Source organism: Perca fluviatilis, chromosome 8 (genome assembly GCF_010015445.1).
Source record: "Perca fluviatilis chromosome 8, GENO_Pfluv_1.0, whole genome shotgun sequence".
Taxonomy (NCBI): Eukaryota; Metazoa; Chordata; class Actinopteri; order Perciformes; family Percidae; genus Perca; species Perca fluviatilis.
Window position 1 is genome coordinate 8,846,269 of NC_053119.1, and position 13,425 is coordinate 8,859,693.

General features: G+C 39.4%; 1 protein-coding gene across 1 annotated transcript; it reads right to left on the minus strand.

The window, feature by feature from the left end:
• Nucleotides 1-3,828: 3,828 nt before the first annotated feature.
• nts (neurotensin) lies at nucleotides 3,829-11,090 on the minus strand. Its single transcript, XM_039807535.1, has 4 exons — nucleotides 10,729-11,090; nucleotides 9,591-9,658; nucleotides 6,156-6,356; nucleotides 3,829-4,303 (listed from the first exon to the last, which is right to left on the minus strand). Exons 1-4 carry the CDS (start codon nucleotides 10,787-10,789, stop codon nucleotides 4,160-4,162), a joined length of 474 nt encoding a protein of 157 aa, XP_039663469.1. The 5' UTR covers nucleotides 10,790-11,090; the 3' UTR covers nucleotides 3,829-4,159.
• Nucleotides 11,091-13,425: the final 2,335 nt, after the last annotated feature.

Genomic DNA, 13,425 nt, shown 5'->3' on the forward strand with positions numbered 1-13,425 from the left:
TCCTTGGCATTGTTTCTAATCTGAAATAGCCTGAGGCCCCCAAACTGTCACTTTTTAGTAGGACATCTGAGTATACTAAGAGGCAGAATGTGATTCAAATGAACCAATTGTAGAAAACAGTGAAATAGGAATACTGCATTGTCTATTTAAATTAAAGTCAGGGCCAATTTTCTGTATTGTGAATGGACATTCTTTAGGCAGAATATAGAGTGAAGTTTCCGATTCATTTGGTGGAGCAAAACCAAAAGGTTATTTAATTAAGAAACACATAGAGTTACCAAAGTCTGGATTAGTGTTGTACTGCACTGCCACCTGCTGGTACATATAGCCTAAAATGTGTACACTTAACAAATGAAGGGTTAGACTAAGGGTTAGAGAAAAGAGAAGTAGTGGGGTTGGGGAGAAAAGGTTCCCTTCTCTAATGTTCTAACTCTTATTAAAATACTATTTCACCACATGGCAGGATATTTTCTCTTTAAACCACACACACTAACACCTTCATAAGTACTCAAGAGACCTCCAATATCTGCTGCCATGGACATATGCTGTTCCAACTGTGATTCAGTCGTTTTTATTTTGTAGGTGTAGTATTGCTTTTCATTTGAAGGTGAGGAAAGGCAAAATTACTTCATGAAAATGAACTCCCTGGATGGAGAATGAAATAGCACGAACCCTGTCTGGTTTTGTTTCATTGTGTTAAGGGGAGAGTTTTAGTGTTCACCTTGAAGTATTCAAAGACTTGAATGCTTTTAAGTTTTTCCAAATAGAACTAAATGACTTGTGGTGCCCCTGGCTGGTTAACGGTGAAAAATCTTTGAGCAAATTATAATTACTATTTCTCTAGACATTGTAATCTCACTGAAATTACCTTTTAGCTGCATGATGTTAGGTGGACGTGTAGTGCAGCCAGAATTTGTTGGAAGAAAATACTTTACGCATTTAAACATCTCTAATGGTCTCCCCTTATGAATGAAAGTAACTGAAAATCTGCAAATGAACAGAGCTGCTTTGTCTCTAATTTGATGTGTGTCTCACTCAGTATCACCTACATATTCTCAACCAAAGGCCAAATATAGACATCATACAGTACAGCTCCAGATTACTTAGATCTGTTCTTGCATTTGAAATCCATGTTGCAGGACTCTGACTACTTGTGAACCCTGCCATTACAAGGTTATTTAAACATCTATCTCACTGTTAACAGCTGACAATGGACCAAAGAAAACCAGAGCTCACACTTTCTGCCTGAAGGGATACTTGTATTTCTGTGACACAGTCATTCACACTGTAAATCAGGCCATCAGACTTGTTAAACAACACTGCCATCCGCTGCCTGTGATGGGCACATACACTGGTGGTCACTGACATGAAAGGAATAATGATGGAGGTTGCCTATGGTATTTTTTCAACCTTTACTTATGCAAAGTTTGCCCTTTTTCCTGCTACACACAAACAATTTGACACATTCAAGTGGAGCCGACAGAAGCCGGAGCATTTAGTTATAAGTGTCTGAAAGGCACCTTAGCAGTAATTGTTGAGGGAAACTTTAAAGAGCCGCTTTGCAATTCAACTTTTTTCAACCTGAGTGGATAAATATCTAGCTGAAGTGGATAAAAACCACCGTGATGGCTGCAAATAATTCTATCCTGTCAATGTAGTTTGAGTTTGGTGATAGGCTGTCAAGACTGGACTAAATGAGATACCATTTATGTGTGCAACTACATACTTTCTCCACTCAACTCCACTCTATTCTCCACTCAACTCCGCTCTATCTCTTAAGGTCATTTATTTATTTATATTCCCAGGAATATAGAATTGATTAATACGATACAGTAGAAAGCCGAAATAAACCTTGATTCACCTTAAATCCAGTAGCATTGTTAGGTGAAGTTTTACCTGCTGATGCTTTAAGATATCTGTCTCTGAGATTTCACCCCACACCCTCACAATGGCAGTGAATGTAATTTTCTTTTCTGGTGAATTGAAAAATTACATTTCTAGTTTTCATCGTAGCCTCTTTATACCGAAGAAATAGTCCCACTGACATCATTTCAAAGTGAGGTCTGTGGATTATTCACGGTAACTGGGACATTGTTTCTGGAGACATATAAAACCTCAGTACCACAAACTGTTGGCATGACTTGACACCACTGTGAAAATGTCTTTTGGGATTTGGGTGTACTATTGACCCTTTGAGATGAATGTGTAATGGTAACTTTAGTCGGTAATACAACTGACTTTGATCCTTTAAAAAACAAAGCAAAGCGCTAAATGTCCCTTTACTGCAGCTTCTCTTGTGGTATGATTAAGGTGTTTCACCGCCTAATTTAAAGTACACCCGAATGTTATACAGTTAGACAAACCTAATGCATTAACCTTTGATTCAAGGGACCCCAATTTAATTTTTTGGGGTCTGTGTGCATACATTAAAAGATAAATATGGAAGTGCCTTGGTAGGCGAGTGGTAACAGTGCATGCCATATAACCGAAATCCAGTCTTTGTGCCTGCTGATTTTTTTCACTTAACACATCCTGGCAAGTGTAACTGTACCTTTAAAGGTAGAACAAAACAAGTTATTTGAGGCTAACCCTCTGCTACCAATCAGCTTGTTGGATGAGTAGGCTTCAGGAAAAGATGAACACACACATACACAATCAAAAAGGATGTATTGTTTTCATTAAACAGTAAAGTGTCTGCTGAGGGAAATGCTTTTCCTTTCAAATCCAGCCATACTATCTCACTGGCTCAGTGGCTCACTGCATAAACTGGGCACGTGCCTGTGTGAATTGTAAGAGTAAAACTAAACAGCAAAAAGCTGCTGGAAACCCAGTTTCATGTATTTCCTGCAGCTAACGTTCTCTGGAGAAACAGAACGAGGCTGTTCAAAGGGTGTTTCTCTGTGTGCTGAGAGCGTCATCCGGGCTCTTTGGCTGTCAGGGTTAAAAGCCGAATTTCAAAAAAGGACACCGAAGCGCTTTGATTTGGAGATGAAACTGACTTTTATTAAGGCCAAGACTCCCAATCGCCACAGTCAGTGTCTGTTTTATCTGCTGAAGTCAAAGTGCCCCGTGGCCCCTTTGAAACATGTTCAACACAGCACATACTAATCGGAGCACACACTGACCAAATGTATCGAAGGTGGCATGTGCTGAATTTCAAATTCCAGAAATAATTTTTGTATTAATTTCCAGATGTGCCTTTGGTATTGGAAATCACTAACAGGCTGGCAGCATCTACTGGCCTCTTCTCGCCCTATTTTACAGATGAATCTGTCTCTTCAATAATCTCTTTCATAGAGAAATGAAGATGATGACCAACACCAATTGTAATTATATCACATTACAAAAAGGGCATAGGCTAAGGGCCTTTCAAAATGATTTCAAATGGATATTTACATTTATATTAATTTAAGCAGGTACTAAATTTTTTTTTAAAGAATAAGGTTGGTGTGTGGCCAGGTTGGCTCAGTTGGTAGAGCAGGTGCACATATACATAGAGGGTGGAGTCCGACCTGGGACGATTTCCTGCATGTCTTCCCCCTCTCTCTCCCCTTTCTCACCTAGCTAAAGGCAGAAATGCCCCAAAAATAATCTTAAAAAAAAACAATAAGGTTGGTGAAATTTTACATTTCTCTTAATTGTCCACAAATACCATTAAAAGATAACCATGTGTTAATCCATCTCTCAATACTTTCTCACTTTTGTACCATGTCTGTGACAGCCCAATTGTTTTAACTCAAGACCTATTAATAATTAAACTGAGTCTTAAATATATAATTTCATTAAGCTGTTATATCAAAGAAAACATCACACTGGTTTTGTATCATGAATCATTTAATCATATCCTGAAACAAAATAGACTTAGTGTGCAGTGAAGAAATAGAGTAAATAAATATAGTTTCTCAGGAGGTACACAATTTGCTTGATGCTCAGGATTTTATTTTCAGGACCTATACTTGGAAAGGAGCAGAATACAGGCAGGCCTCAATGCTGGACATACAATCGAAGGGTCGGACTGGATAAAAACAACAATGGGAAATGGAAAAAGAAACATTGCAGCTACTAGAAGAGAGACAAAAACACAATCACATCTTCACAGAAAGTATCTGGTCTGGTCCCCCCCCCCCCTAAAACATCACTTCGGCCTCGGGGATGGCTTTCAGTAAATTGTACTTCGCTTCAAGATGTACGGCCTCCGGGACTTGGTGGTGTGCGCTGCTTGCCTCTTCAGGATGTAGGGTGATTTTCGTTTCAGCGGAGTGTCACTGTTCTCCTCTAAATATTCTTGAGAGTCATGGAGTAGCTGTTAGGGGGCAGAGAAAGAGTGTCACACGACGAGGATGGAAATGGCAGGCAAACGCGTGCTTTGTTGCTGAGTGGCAGGGTAACGGGAGGCTACGCCGGTGTCGCTGTGATTAAACGAGTGCTTCTCCTCTGTGCTTCCATGCATGGTAAAACAGGTGCTAATCTGCAGTCGCTGTGTTAAGATTTAAAAGAAAATGAAAAAGGAAAAGGGCATTTGTGTGAGAAGTGAAAGAAAAATGATGGAGGACAGGGAGACAAGGAAATAGGCGCATAACGAGGTGTGTTTACCGTGAGAGAGAAGATGGATGGGGTGTGTCGTGTGTTTGTGAAATGTGAGCCAGATTTACAGTGTGCCTGTACTGAATGCATGTTCCTGTGTTTATGTGAGTGTGTACACCTGTTTTTTAGGATTTCATATCAGCCAAGACATTTGCTTTTTTTTTTCAATTTAAGTAGTAGCACAATATAATACTGGAACTCTATATTTAGGTACTTTATATTTAATTTCTCCACTACATATGAAACAGAAAACTCACTTACTTCAAATATTGTACCTTCATATCTGTTGCTAGCTCATAAAATGTTGCTGCTTTTGGATAAAAAATACAGCTAAAAACAGACAATATGAAATATAATTTTAACTGGATGATTATACATCTAAAGAGTTTTGAAGAATTGTCTTATACAGCAACATGTAATCATTCAACCAATCTGAAAGCATGGAAATCCACAAAATTGTGGATGTGTGTTTGATCCAAGACGTGTGTTGTCTCCAATTTAACGCATGAACCGCTTAAACCTCTAAAAGAAACCACTAATTAGAACTTTAACTTATGATACTGAAGTACCTTTTGCTGCTAAATTGCTTTTATATAGACCTTAGTGGTCCCCTAATACTGTATCTGAAGTCTCTTTTATATAGGCCTTAGTGGTCCCCTAATACTGTATCTGAAGTCTCTTTTATATAGACCTTAGTGGTCCCCTAATACTGTATCTGAAGTCTCTTTTATATAGACCTTAGTGGTCCCCTAATACTGTATCTGAAGTCTCTTTTATATAGACCTTAGTGGTCCCCTAATACTATATCTGAAGTCTCTTTCCCGAAATTCAGCCTTGGTGCAGAATTACAGCCACTAGAGCCAGTCCCACAATGAGCTTTCCTTAGGATGTGCCATTTCTGTGTCTGTAGCTATTGAGGAGGAGAGAGGGGGGGCAAGGTGGAGGGGGGGGGTGTGTGTGGCCTTGACCAACTGCCACTTTGCTCGTTTGAAAGCCATGATGTCTCTCTCTCTCTCTCTCATGGGTGGGCCAAATTCTCTGGGTGGGCAAAGCAGAGAAAGGGGAGGTAACCTTGCTCCTTATGACCTCATAAGGAGAAGATTCCAGATCGGCCCATCTGAGCTTTCATTTTCTCAAAGGCAGAGCAGGATACCCAGGGCTCGGTTTACACCTATCACCATTTCTAGCCACTGGGGGACCATAGGCAGGCTGGGGGAACTCATATTAATGTTAAAATACCTCATAAAGTGACATTTTCATGCCATGGGACCTTTAAGTAGTAAGTTAAAAATTAAAAAAGGTCACACAAACGTCAAGGATAAGATAAAATAAAGTTGGTCGAGTTGTGGTTGCAGCCAGGGGAAAGAAAGATTGACTGACATGCATTTAAATTTCTATAGCTCCAACAGCATAAACACATAACAATACACATCTTTCAATTAAAGGATGACTGCTTCTTTTTGGTCTGTGTGAGTGTGTGTGTGTGTGTGTGTGTTGTGTGTGTGTGTGTGTGTGTGTGTGTGTGTGTGTGTGTGTGTGTGTGTGTGTGTGTGTGTGTGTGTGCGTCTCACCCTCTCCTCCCTGTTCTGCAGCGCTCGGCAGATGAGTTGCAGGTTGTAAAGCTCCTCCAGCAGCTGGAGGCTCCCCTCCCTCAGCTCCCCGCCCTCCTCCTCCTCGCCGCTCCAGGCCTCCTGCCGCAGGCCGCTCACCATCCTGCACAGGTTAACCAGCGACACGCGCCAGTAGGGGACACTCTGCTTGTTCTGTTTCATCTGCAAAGAGGGAACAAGGGAGGAGGCGGGTGAGGTGTTTGAGTTTCAAAACTGAATTCTGTGAGATCAGGTTGACTGAGTACAGGAAGGGCTGGTTTTCCAGATTCAAAGCTTGGAAACAAATTAGATCCTCGAAAAGATGGATATAACTGAATATTTAATTAACGTTGTGAACTGAGATGAAGTGAATATTGAGTTGAGCCCAGAGGGGGATGGACCACAGAGGATAAAAACACAGTTGCTAAACACCCTGATATGTAGACCATTAAGAATTTTTTTTGTTTTAATTCTATAGTCTATATATTCCATGTTTCTATTCAACATTCAACTTTTCGGGATAAAACGTAATACAGGCTTTTCTTCTTTGGCCATGAATGTGCTGCTTTGACCATTAGATCCATAAGAAAATAAGGCGGACACAATAACTACAACACCTATACAATTGATTGCAATCAACAGCCCTGTTATAACCTGTACACATGTGTATCCTATTGCTGTGCTCATGTTTGGTTATGACTTGATAGAAATTATACCACTGAAGGAACTACTACAGAAGTATTTTGTTGTTAGTAGTGTCATGGTACTACATTTTATAAGTTTTTACTGTTATTCGGTCTATACCCTATATGTTCATATTGTAGATTTTTGTTTAGTATTGTGTGTTGAATCTAATGTTTTGTGTGTGAAGCTTTAATTTTTTGAATTTTTGTCATTTTTTTTTATGAACATATTTAATGGATCAGCTGCTAACCCATGACAATGCATTTCATTTGTCTCACTGAAGTGCAGCGATGGTACTTTGGAGGTTTTCCACACAGAACAATTTTATCTGCAGCGTTTTTACATTCCCTTTTAAGGAGCACTGAGGGTGCATTTAAGGCTTTCACTTTACATTGCAGCACTGATGCACACATGTTTAGACAGCAGTTAAGATATATGTGATATGTGCACTGTTCCTTAAACATTCCATCCACAGTGATATTTCAGTGACATCTAACCTCATCTAGCTGCAGCCTGTTGTGTTATAATCTAGTTTGAGTGCTTTAAAAGGTACCCCCCCACACACACACACACACACACACACACACACACACACGCCCCCTCACGATGGCTGGCGACCTCCCACACATTGCCGCAAAGACCTCTGGGTGTCACTGAGGATGATGGAGAGATTCAGGGGGCGAGGGGAAATTGTGGCTTCTAAGTTATTGTAAATGGCCACAACCCCTCAAAGACTCGCTTTGCTCACATCGTTTATGAGCATCAGAAGAATACAGTCTCCTCTGATGTCCTAAAGAGTGGAGCCACGTCCAATACAGGTTCCTTTTGTTTGCCAGGGAGGGGGGGGGGGGCAAACAAAGACCAGAGACATGCCGAGACATCAAAAGAACAACACACGAGGGACCAAGCATTTGCAGCTACTGACATTTACAAATGATTCACTCAAGATTTTAAGGGTTTTCATTTAGTTTTAAATTAACGTGAGTGGTGTGTGGTTTTAATGGTGCTGATAGGTCGCTGGAAGGATTTTTTCCTTAGGTATAAAAATCTTAGAAAAATTATTATCTATAAAAATAAAAAAAAAACTTTGAGGGGTGGGATTAAGAGTTATTGCAGGGGTCCAATATTCTTACAATCCACAGTGTTAAAAAAAAATCTGCCTCGTCTCTGTGTGACAATTCAATGTTCTGTTTGTGTTACTCAGCCAACATTAAGAGTCAACAGCCAAAAACGCCTGTTGCTGTTTCTTTAACAGAGGGCGGGCAAGGGCCAATGCCAAATATAAAAATGATGCTATCATCTTTAATGGAGAAAAAGGAACCAGAGAGGAAATCTACCTCCTGCATCTAATCAGATAAAAAGAAGAGTGGACAAACAGCTCAATCAATTTAGCTGTCACCTTAAAAAAAAAGATCAAGTATATAGTTAGGATAAAGATCCACAAGTATTTTCTACCACACTGCACTTTCCAGCCTGTGAGCACTCTATCAGTCATTCTGCAAGTTATTATTACAATCATCACCCCTGAGCAACCTCCGAGCATCAGTAGCAATGAATCACATGGCTGATTTGTCACCGTCACGTCTCCGTACGAGCACCGCGGTTATTTATCACAGAGACAGAGAGAGAGAGAGGGGTGGAAGATGTGTCGTTATGATGCTGTCAGGTCCATCTGAATCCTATTAGGCTCGGCCATTTGTCTCCTCGTGCCTCTAGTTCCACTCTCACAAACTTCATCCAGGACTATAGACCTGTCCTCTGCACATTCTATATATTCTGAACTGTTGCACGTCCTGCACTAATCCATACAGCCTCTTTTTTTCTTAAACATTCTTCTTACATATTTGTTTCTGTATTCAGTTTTTGTTTATTTCATATTAATATTTAATTTGTTGATGTACTGTACGCGCCAACAACCAATGCAAATTCCTCGCTAAGCCGCCTACACATGATAGGCGGCAAAACCGCTTTGTGCCGGCCGTACCATTGATTTCTTATGGGGAGGGCGGTGGCGCCCAACTGCGCTCAAAGTTCAAATTATTTTAACTTTGACCTAGTTGCCGCTGACCTTTCGAAAGCGCTACCAATTAGATAACAGCATGTCGGTACCTAGCAACGGGAAATTGGCTTTCTTGCCACCCTTCATGACGAATACCTGCGCTGCGCCTTGCTCTCTGCCCTTTGATCTGCGCCCTACCTTGCGGCGCGCAGACAGCAAAATCGCTTATCATGTGTGGGCGGCTTAAGTGTTACTTCCTTGGCAATAAATCCTTTTTCTGATTCTGATTGCATCCTCAGCTTTGCCTGGCCTGACGAGTGTGTTTAAAATCACGAAGTTACAACTGAATAACATCCCTCAGCTCTTATTTTCATCTCAAAGGACATGTACGCAAGTGCAGCAGTTGTAGTGATGATTATATTTATTGTGCTCTGCCTAACTGAACTGTGTAAAATAGTCTTATTCAATTCCCAATTAAAAACAACCTGAGTGACACAAAAAAAAGCCCTATATGGTCAAATATGTATCTCCAGTGTCAGCATGAACACAACCAAAAGGTGAGGCTGTGACTGAAGCGTGGATCCAGATTTCATGAAAGAACACCTGGGCGGCAGCCTGTGTGTTGGGTCAGATGGAGTGATGGGAGGGGTCACTAGCTGAACGGGTGGGTTGTAGCTTTTTTTTGGACACTCAGTCTCTGATGTCACAGGTGCAAAAAGAGAGGGACCCTGTACCTTAGAAGTGAAGAGACCGCTGAGTAGCTCCTCTTCCAGCGCTCGCTGATCCTGGTCGACGTCTGTCACTTAGAAAGATAACAGGAATATAACCATCATCCGAATCTAACCAAGTGTTAAGTGAATCCTGAGTGATTGCTGCATAAGAAATGTCATTGAGATATGGAAGTATAGCATGCTCTTTATCAATGTGACTGTTTCATCTTCTTTGTGATCTGTAGTTAATAAACGTTTGCAACATTTACATCTAAAGCGATATGTGTAGACAAATTAAGCCGAGCCAAAACTCAGCACACATTCCTATTTGTTGGTAGACACCTTTAAGTGTTCAACAGGTGACAATCTATTCATTTAGGGAACTCCCAGAGTGCCCTGAGAGTGAATCAAAACACACATTACCCAATACAGCAATACAGCAACATCCATTATTGATTTTGAGGATTTTTTTTATCGTACGGACTGACAATGACTCTCATTGGCTCACTGGACCAAAAGTAATTTGGAGTCTAATTTCGATTTAGACTCTTTACGCTATTCAGTGTAGCCTGTATTAAATGTGGAATGAATTAATGACCGTGAATTTACTCTAATTTGGAACCCATTTTAATAACAAATGTGGTTTACTCTGCTGTAGTTTATTTTGTATAAATGTAGGGTCAAATGGGCTCTCAGTTGGATCATTGAGAAAAAATATTTAAAAAAACTTGAATAAATGAAGAATTTAAGTCAGGTTTTAAAGTTTTTTGCCTCCTGAAGTCATTTTCATAAATTGTGGGACCAGAAAACTGGAGTAACTACCTTAAGAATCAATCATCATCAGCAGTCAGGGTATTTCAGTATTTCATCTACAAACCCAAACTCAGAAAACCATAATGTTATCAAGAAACTTTAATGTGCAAATTCTTTTTTTTAAACCGAAATATTTCCATGATTTAAAATATGCAGTTTTTCCATATTTGCACTATCATAACCACAATTATGAACCTGTTGCATACAGTAAGTTTGACTTGTTCCATACTTTGCTTGCGTGTTATGGCTTTATCCCTATTTTGTTACTCTGAATAAAGTCAATGATTAATCATGACATCATAAAATGATGCATAAATGCAAAACCTGTTGAAAGAGTCTTGGTGCTTACCTGTACAAAGTCCACCATATGTGAAGCAGAGGAGAAGCATACACGCCAACTGTGCCTGCATCTTGATGAGAAAACAAACAAAAGCAAAAAAAGAGAATCCCGCACTGAAGAATTCACCTGAGGAGGAATCTAGTCCATAAGGTTAAAGGTCAGACACAGACGGCTATAGAGGCTGGAGAGGGGATGTCTAGTGCTGCTGCTGCTGCTGCTGCTGCTTCCTCTTCTTCTTCTCTTCCAGCTCCAAACACGCTTCCCCTTCCTTGCAGTTTACTGGTTGGTTGTGAAGTGCAGAGGGCTCCATTCCCTCAGTTTATAAGAGCCAATGTGATGTCAGAGAATCAGTCTCTCTCCTCATCTCCACCCCCACCTTCACACCCACTGAAACAGCCCCCTTCATCCATCCATCCATCCATCAGTCTCATCATATCATCTCTTCCCTCGTGTGTCATCGTTTCATCATACGTCACTTTGGCATCACCGGGCGAAAGGTTTTTTGCGTCAAGCTTTGGGAGATTTGGTTATTTCACCTCCTGAATGCACACAGTCTGAGGTTTGTTTTGCACTTGTCTCCCAGGGACGGGATGCAGGTATGACGTGGGAGGATGCACAACAAAGACACACTATACCTTATTATGTGTCTTTTCAAAGCAACACGTGATTGTCTCGACTTACAAACCAAATTAGCGCCTGCATAAGACATGAATCATTGTGATAAATAGCCAGTTATTAATATCTGAAAATGTATTCCTATTTAAAAGTAGAATTGTATCAATGTTAAATCTTCTCAGTAGAAATAATGCAACATCTATGCTTGTTAAAAAATTATCTTTGAAACAGACTGAACTTATTATTCATAAATGTTTCTTTTGAAATACGCCTTCAATTGAGAAATCTCACTACAAGGTCCATTTAGAACTGATTCTAAAACTTCTTTATCATATTGTGTGATCTTCATCTACAGACGGAGTTTGCCCAGTTGTCACAAAAATTCTGAATGTTTTGAGGACTCTTCCATGTTGGCTTCAGCTCAGGATAAAAGGTAATTCTTTAATTTGGAAACAGCAGTTAAAAACCTCGCCGTTGTTCCATTTTAGTTTTTTTTTTTTTTAAGTCAAAACCACTAGATATTATAGAATATGCATATTTAAATAAACATATCTACTCTGTGCACCACAGATAAGGTTTTCTCTCTTAAGAAAGTAAAGACAAAAAATGTGAACAGATCCTTAACCAAACACAAATAAATAAAAGTAAAAAGGTCATTCATTCAACGCTGTCTTTAAGCCTTAATCATTTGCTGAAGGTTATGGTTTGGTCAAACAAATATTTTAATATGTTTAGGAGTTCCTCAAGGATCAATTTTAGATCCTCTTATCTTATTAGATGTTTTTATTTTTGCTTTTTCATTCTTTTACTCTGATATGTTTCTAACCTGGAACAGGGATATATCTGATAGTTAATCCTAAAATAAACAAGTGATAAAGATTATGCAATGTTAACATACAGTAGGCCTAATATCCCATCAGAGACTTTAAAGTTTACCACATAGTCCGCTCTATCTGCTGTCTGTTTCATGTGCTATTGCTTTAGTGTGGACTTCATATGAACAAAAATGAATCACGTTATAAATTAAATATTAGCAGCATTCCTGTCAACAGTAAACTTTTCTTCAGGACATAATTAAATGATTTACTCACTTTACTGTACAATTAGGCTGCTGCTTTTTGGCCTTTATAGGGCTATACATGATTATTTGGCCATTGCATTTCAGAAATTACAATGATCTCTACTTGTATTTCATTACGAAACACAATACTAAAGGAATATGGCATTCTAAACATGGATGCCTTTAATTGTAAGTATATAAAAAGGTGACTGAAGTAGTACACTATCAAATAAATTCCACTTTGAATTAAAACCAAAAAGTTTCACTTGTCTATATTCACACTAATTGGTCCCCACAGAGACTTGTTTTCTTTTTAGTATAAAGTGTAAAGCAAATATCCCAGTTGGAAAAGCTTCCAGAAAAGAGATTTAAAGCATGAAAAACAGACTGTAGTTAAAGTAGGCTGGATTCTTCAATGTCTGAATTTCATCTTTGTCATTTGAATCCAGCAGGGAGAGCTAGACTAAACCCCAAGAGGTTGCATGTTGCTCTGCATGTCCTGTACTCACTAAGGCTCTAATCATGCTTTAACATTACTTAGTTTTGCCTCTCTATTGCACTTTTAGAAATATTTGTAGAGTATCCAAATACATGAAACCAATGTGCAGAATCTGTGTTTACTTTCCTGTATATTATGTAATCTATATGTTTTTATAATATATGTGCATATGGCACTTTAATGAACATGTTTAGTTTTAAATAGGCTATGCCCAAAATGAGCACCATAATCATAATGGGAGTTCTGCACTTTCTGGTATCATAATATCTTATCTTACTTTCCACGTAAGCTAATGAGTTTAATTTGACTTCATCCTATTTCGTATTTTGTTTTAATTCCTAAAGTTTATTGTTTTCACAGAACAGTGTGACTTTGTATGTTTAGTTCTCTCTTTTTATTCTTCCTCGGTGGTCGTTTCTCAGGTTGTTGCTGCAGGTGGAAGGCGACAGAGATACACCAATAAATGCCGGTAGGCCTATATAGTCTGGGAAACACCTCCCTCCGCTTCTCGGATGGGGCGGACAGAGTTGCA

Bases quoted from the DNA above. Each gene is read 5' to 3' on its own strand.
- nts (XM_039807535.1), bottom strand. From the start codon at position 10,789: ATGCAGGCACAGTTGGCGTGTATGCTTCTCCTCTGCTTCACATATGGT. The intron at 9,659-10,728 runs GTAAGCACCAAG...TATCTTTCTAAG, and splicing joins ATATGGTGGACTTTGTACAG to TGACAGACGTCGACCAGGAT. The intron at 4,304-6,155 runs GTGAGACGCACA...GCCCCCTAACAG, and splicing joins TGCAGAACAGGGAGGAGAGG to CTACTCCATGACTCTCAAGA.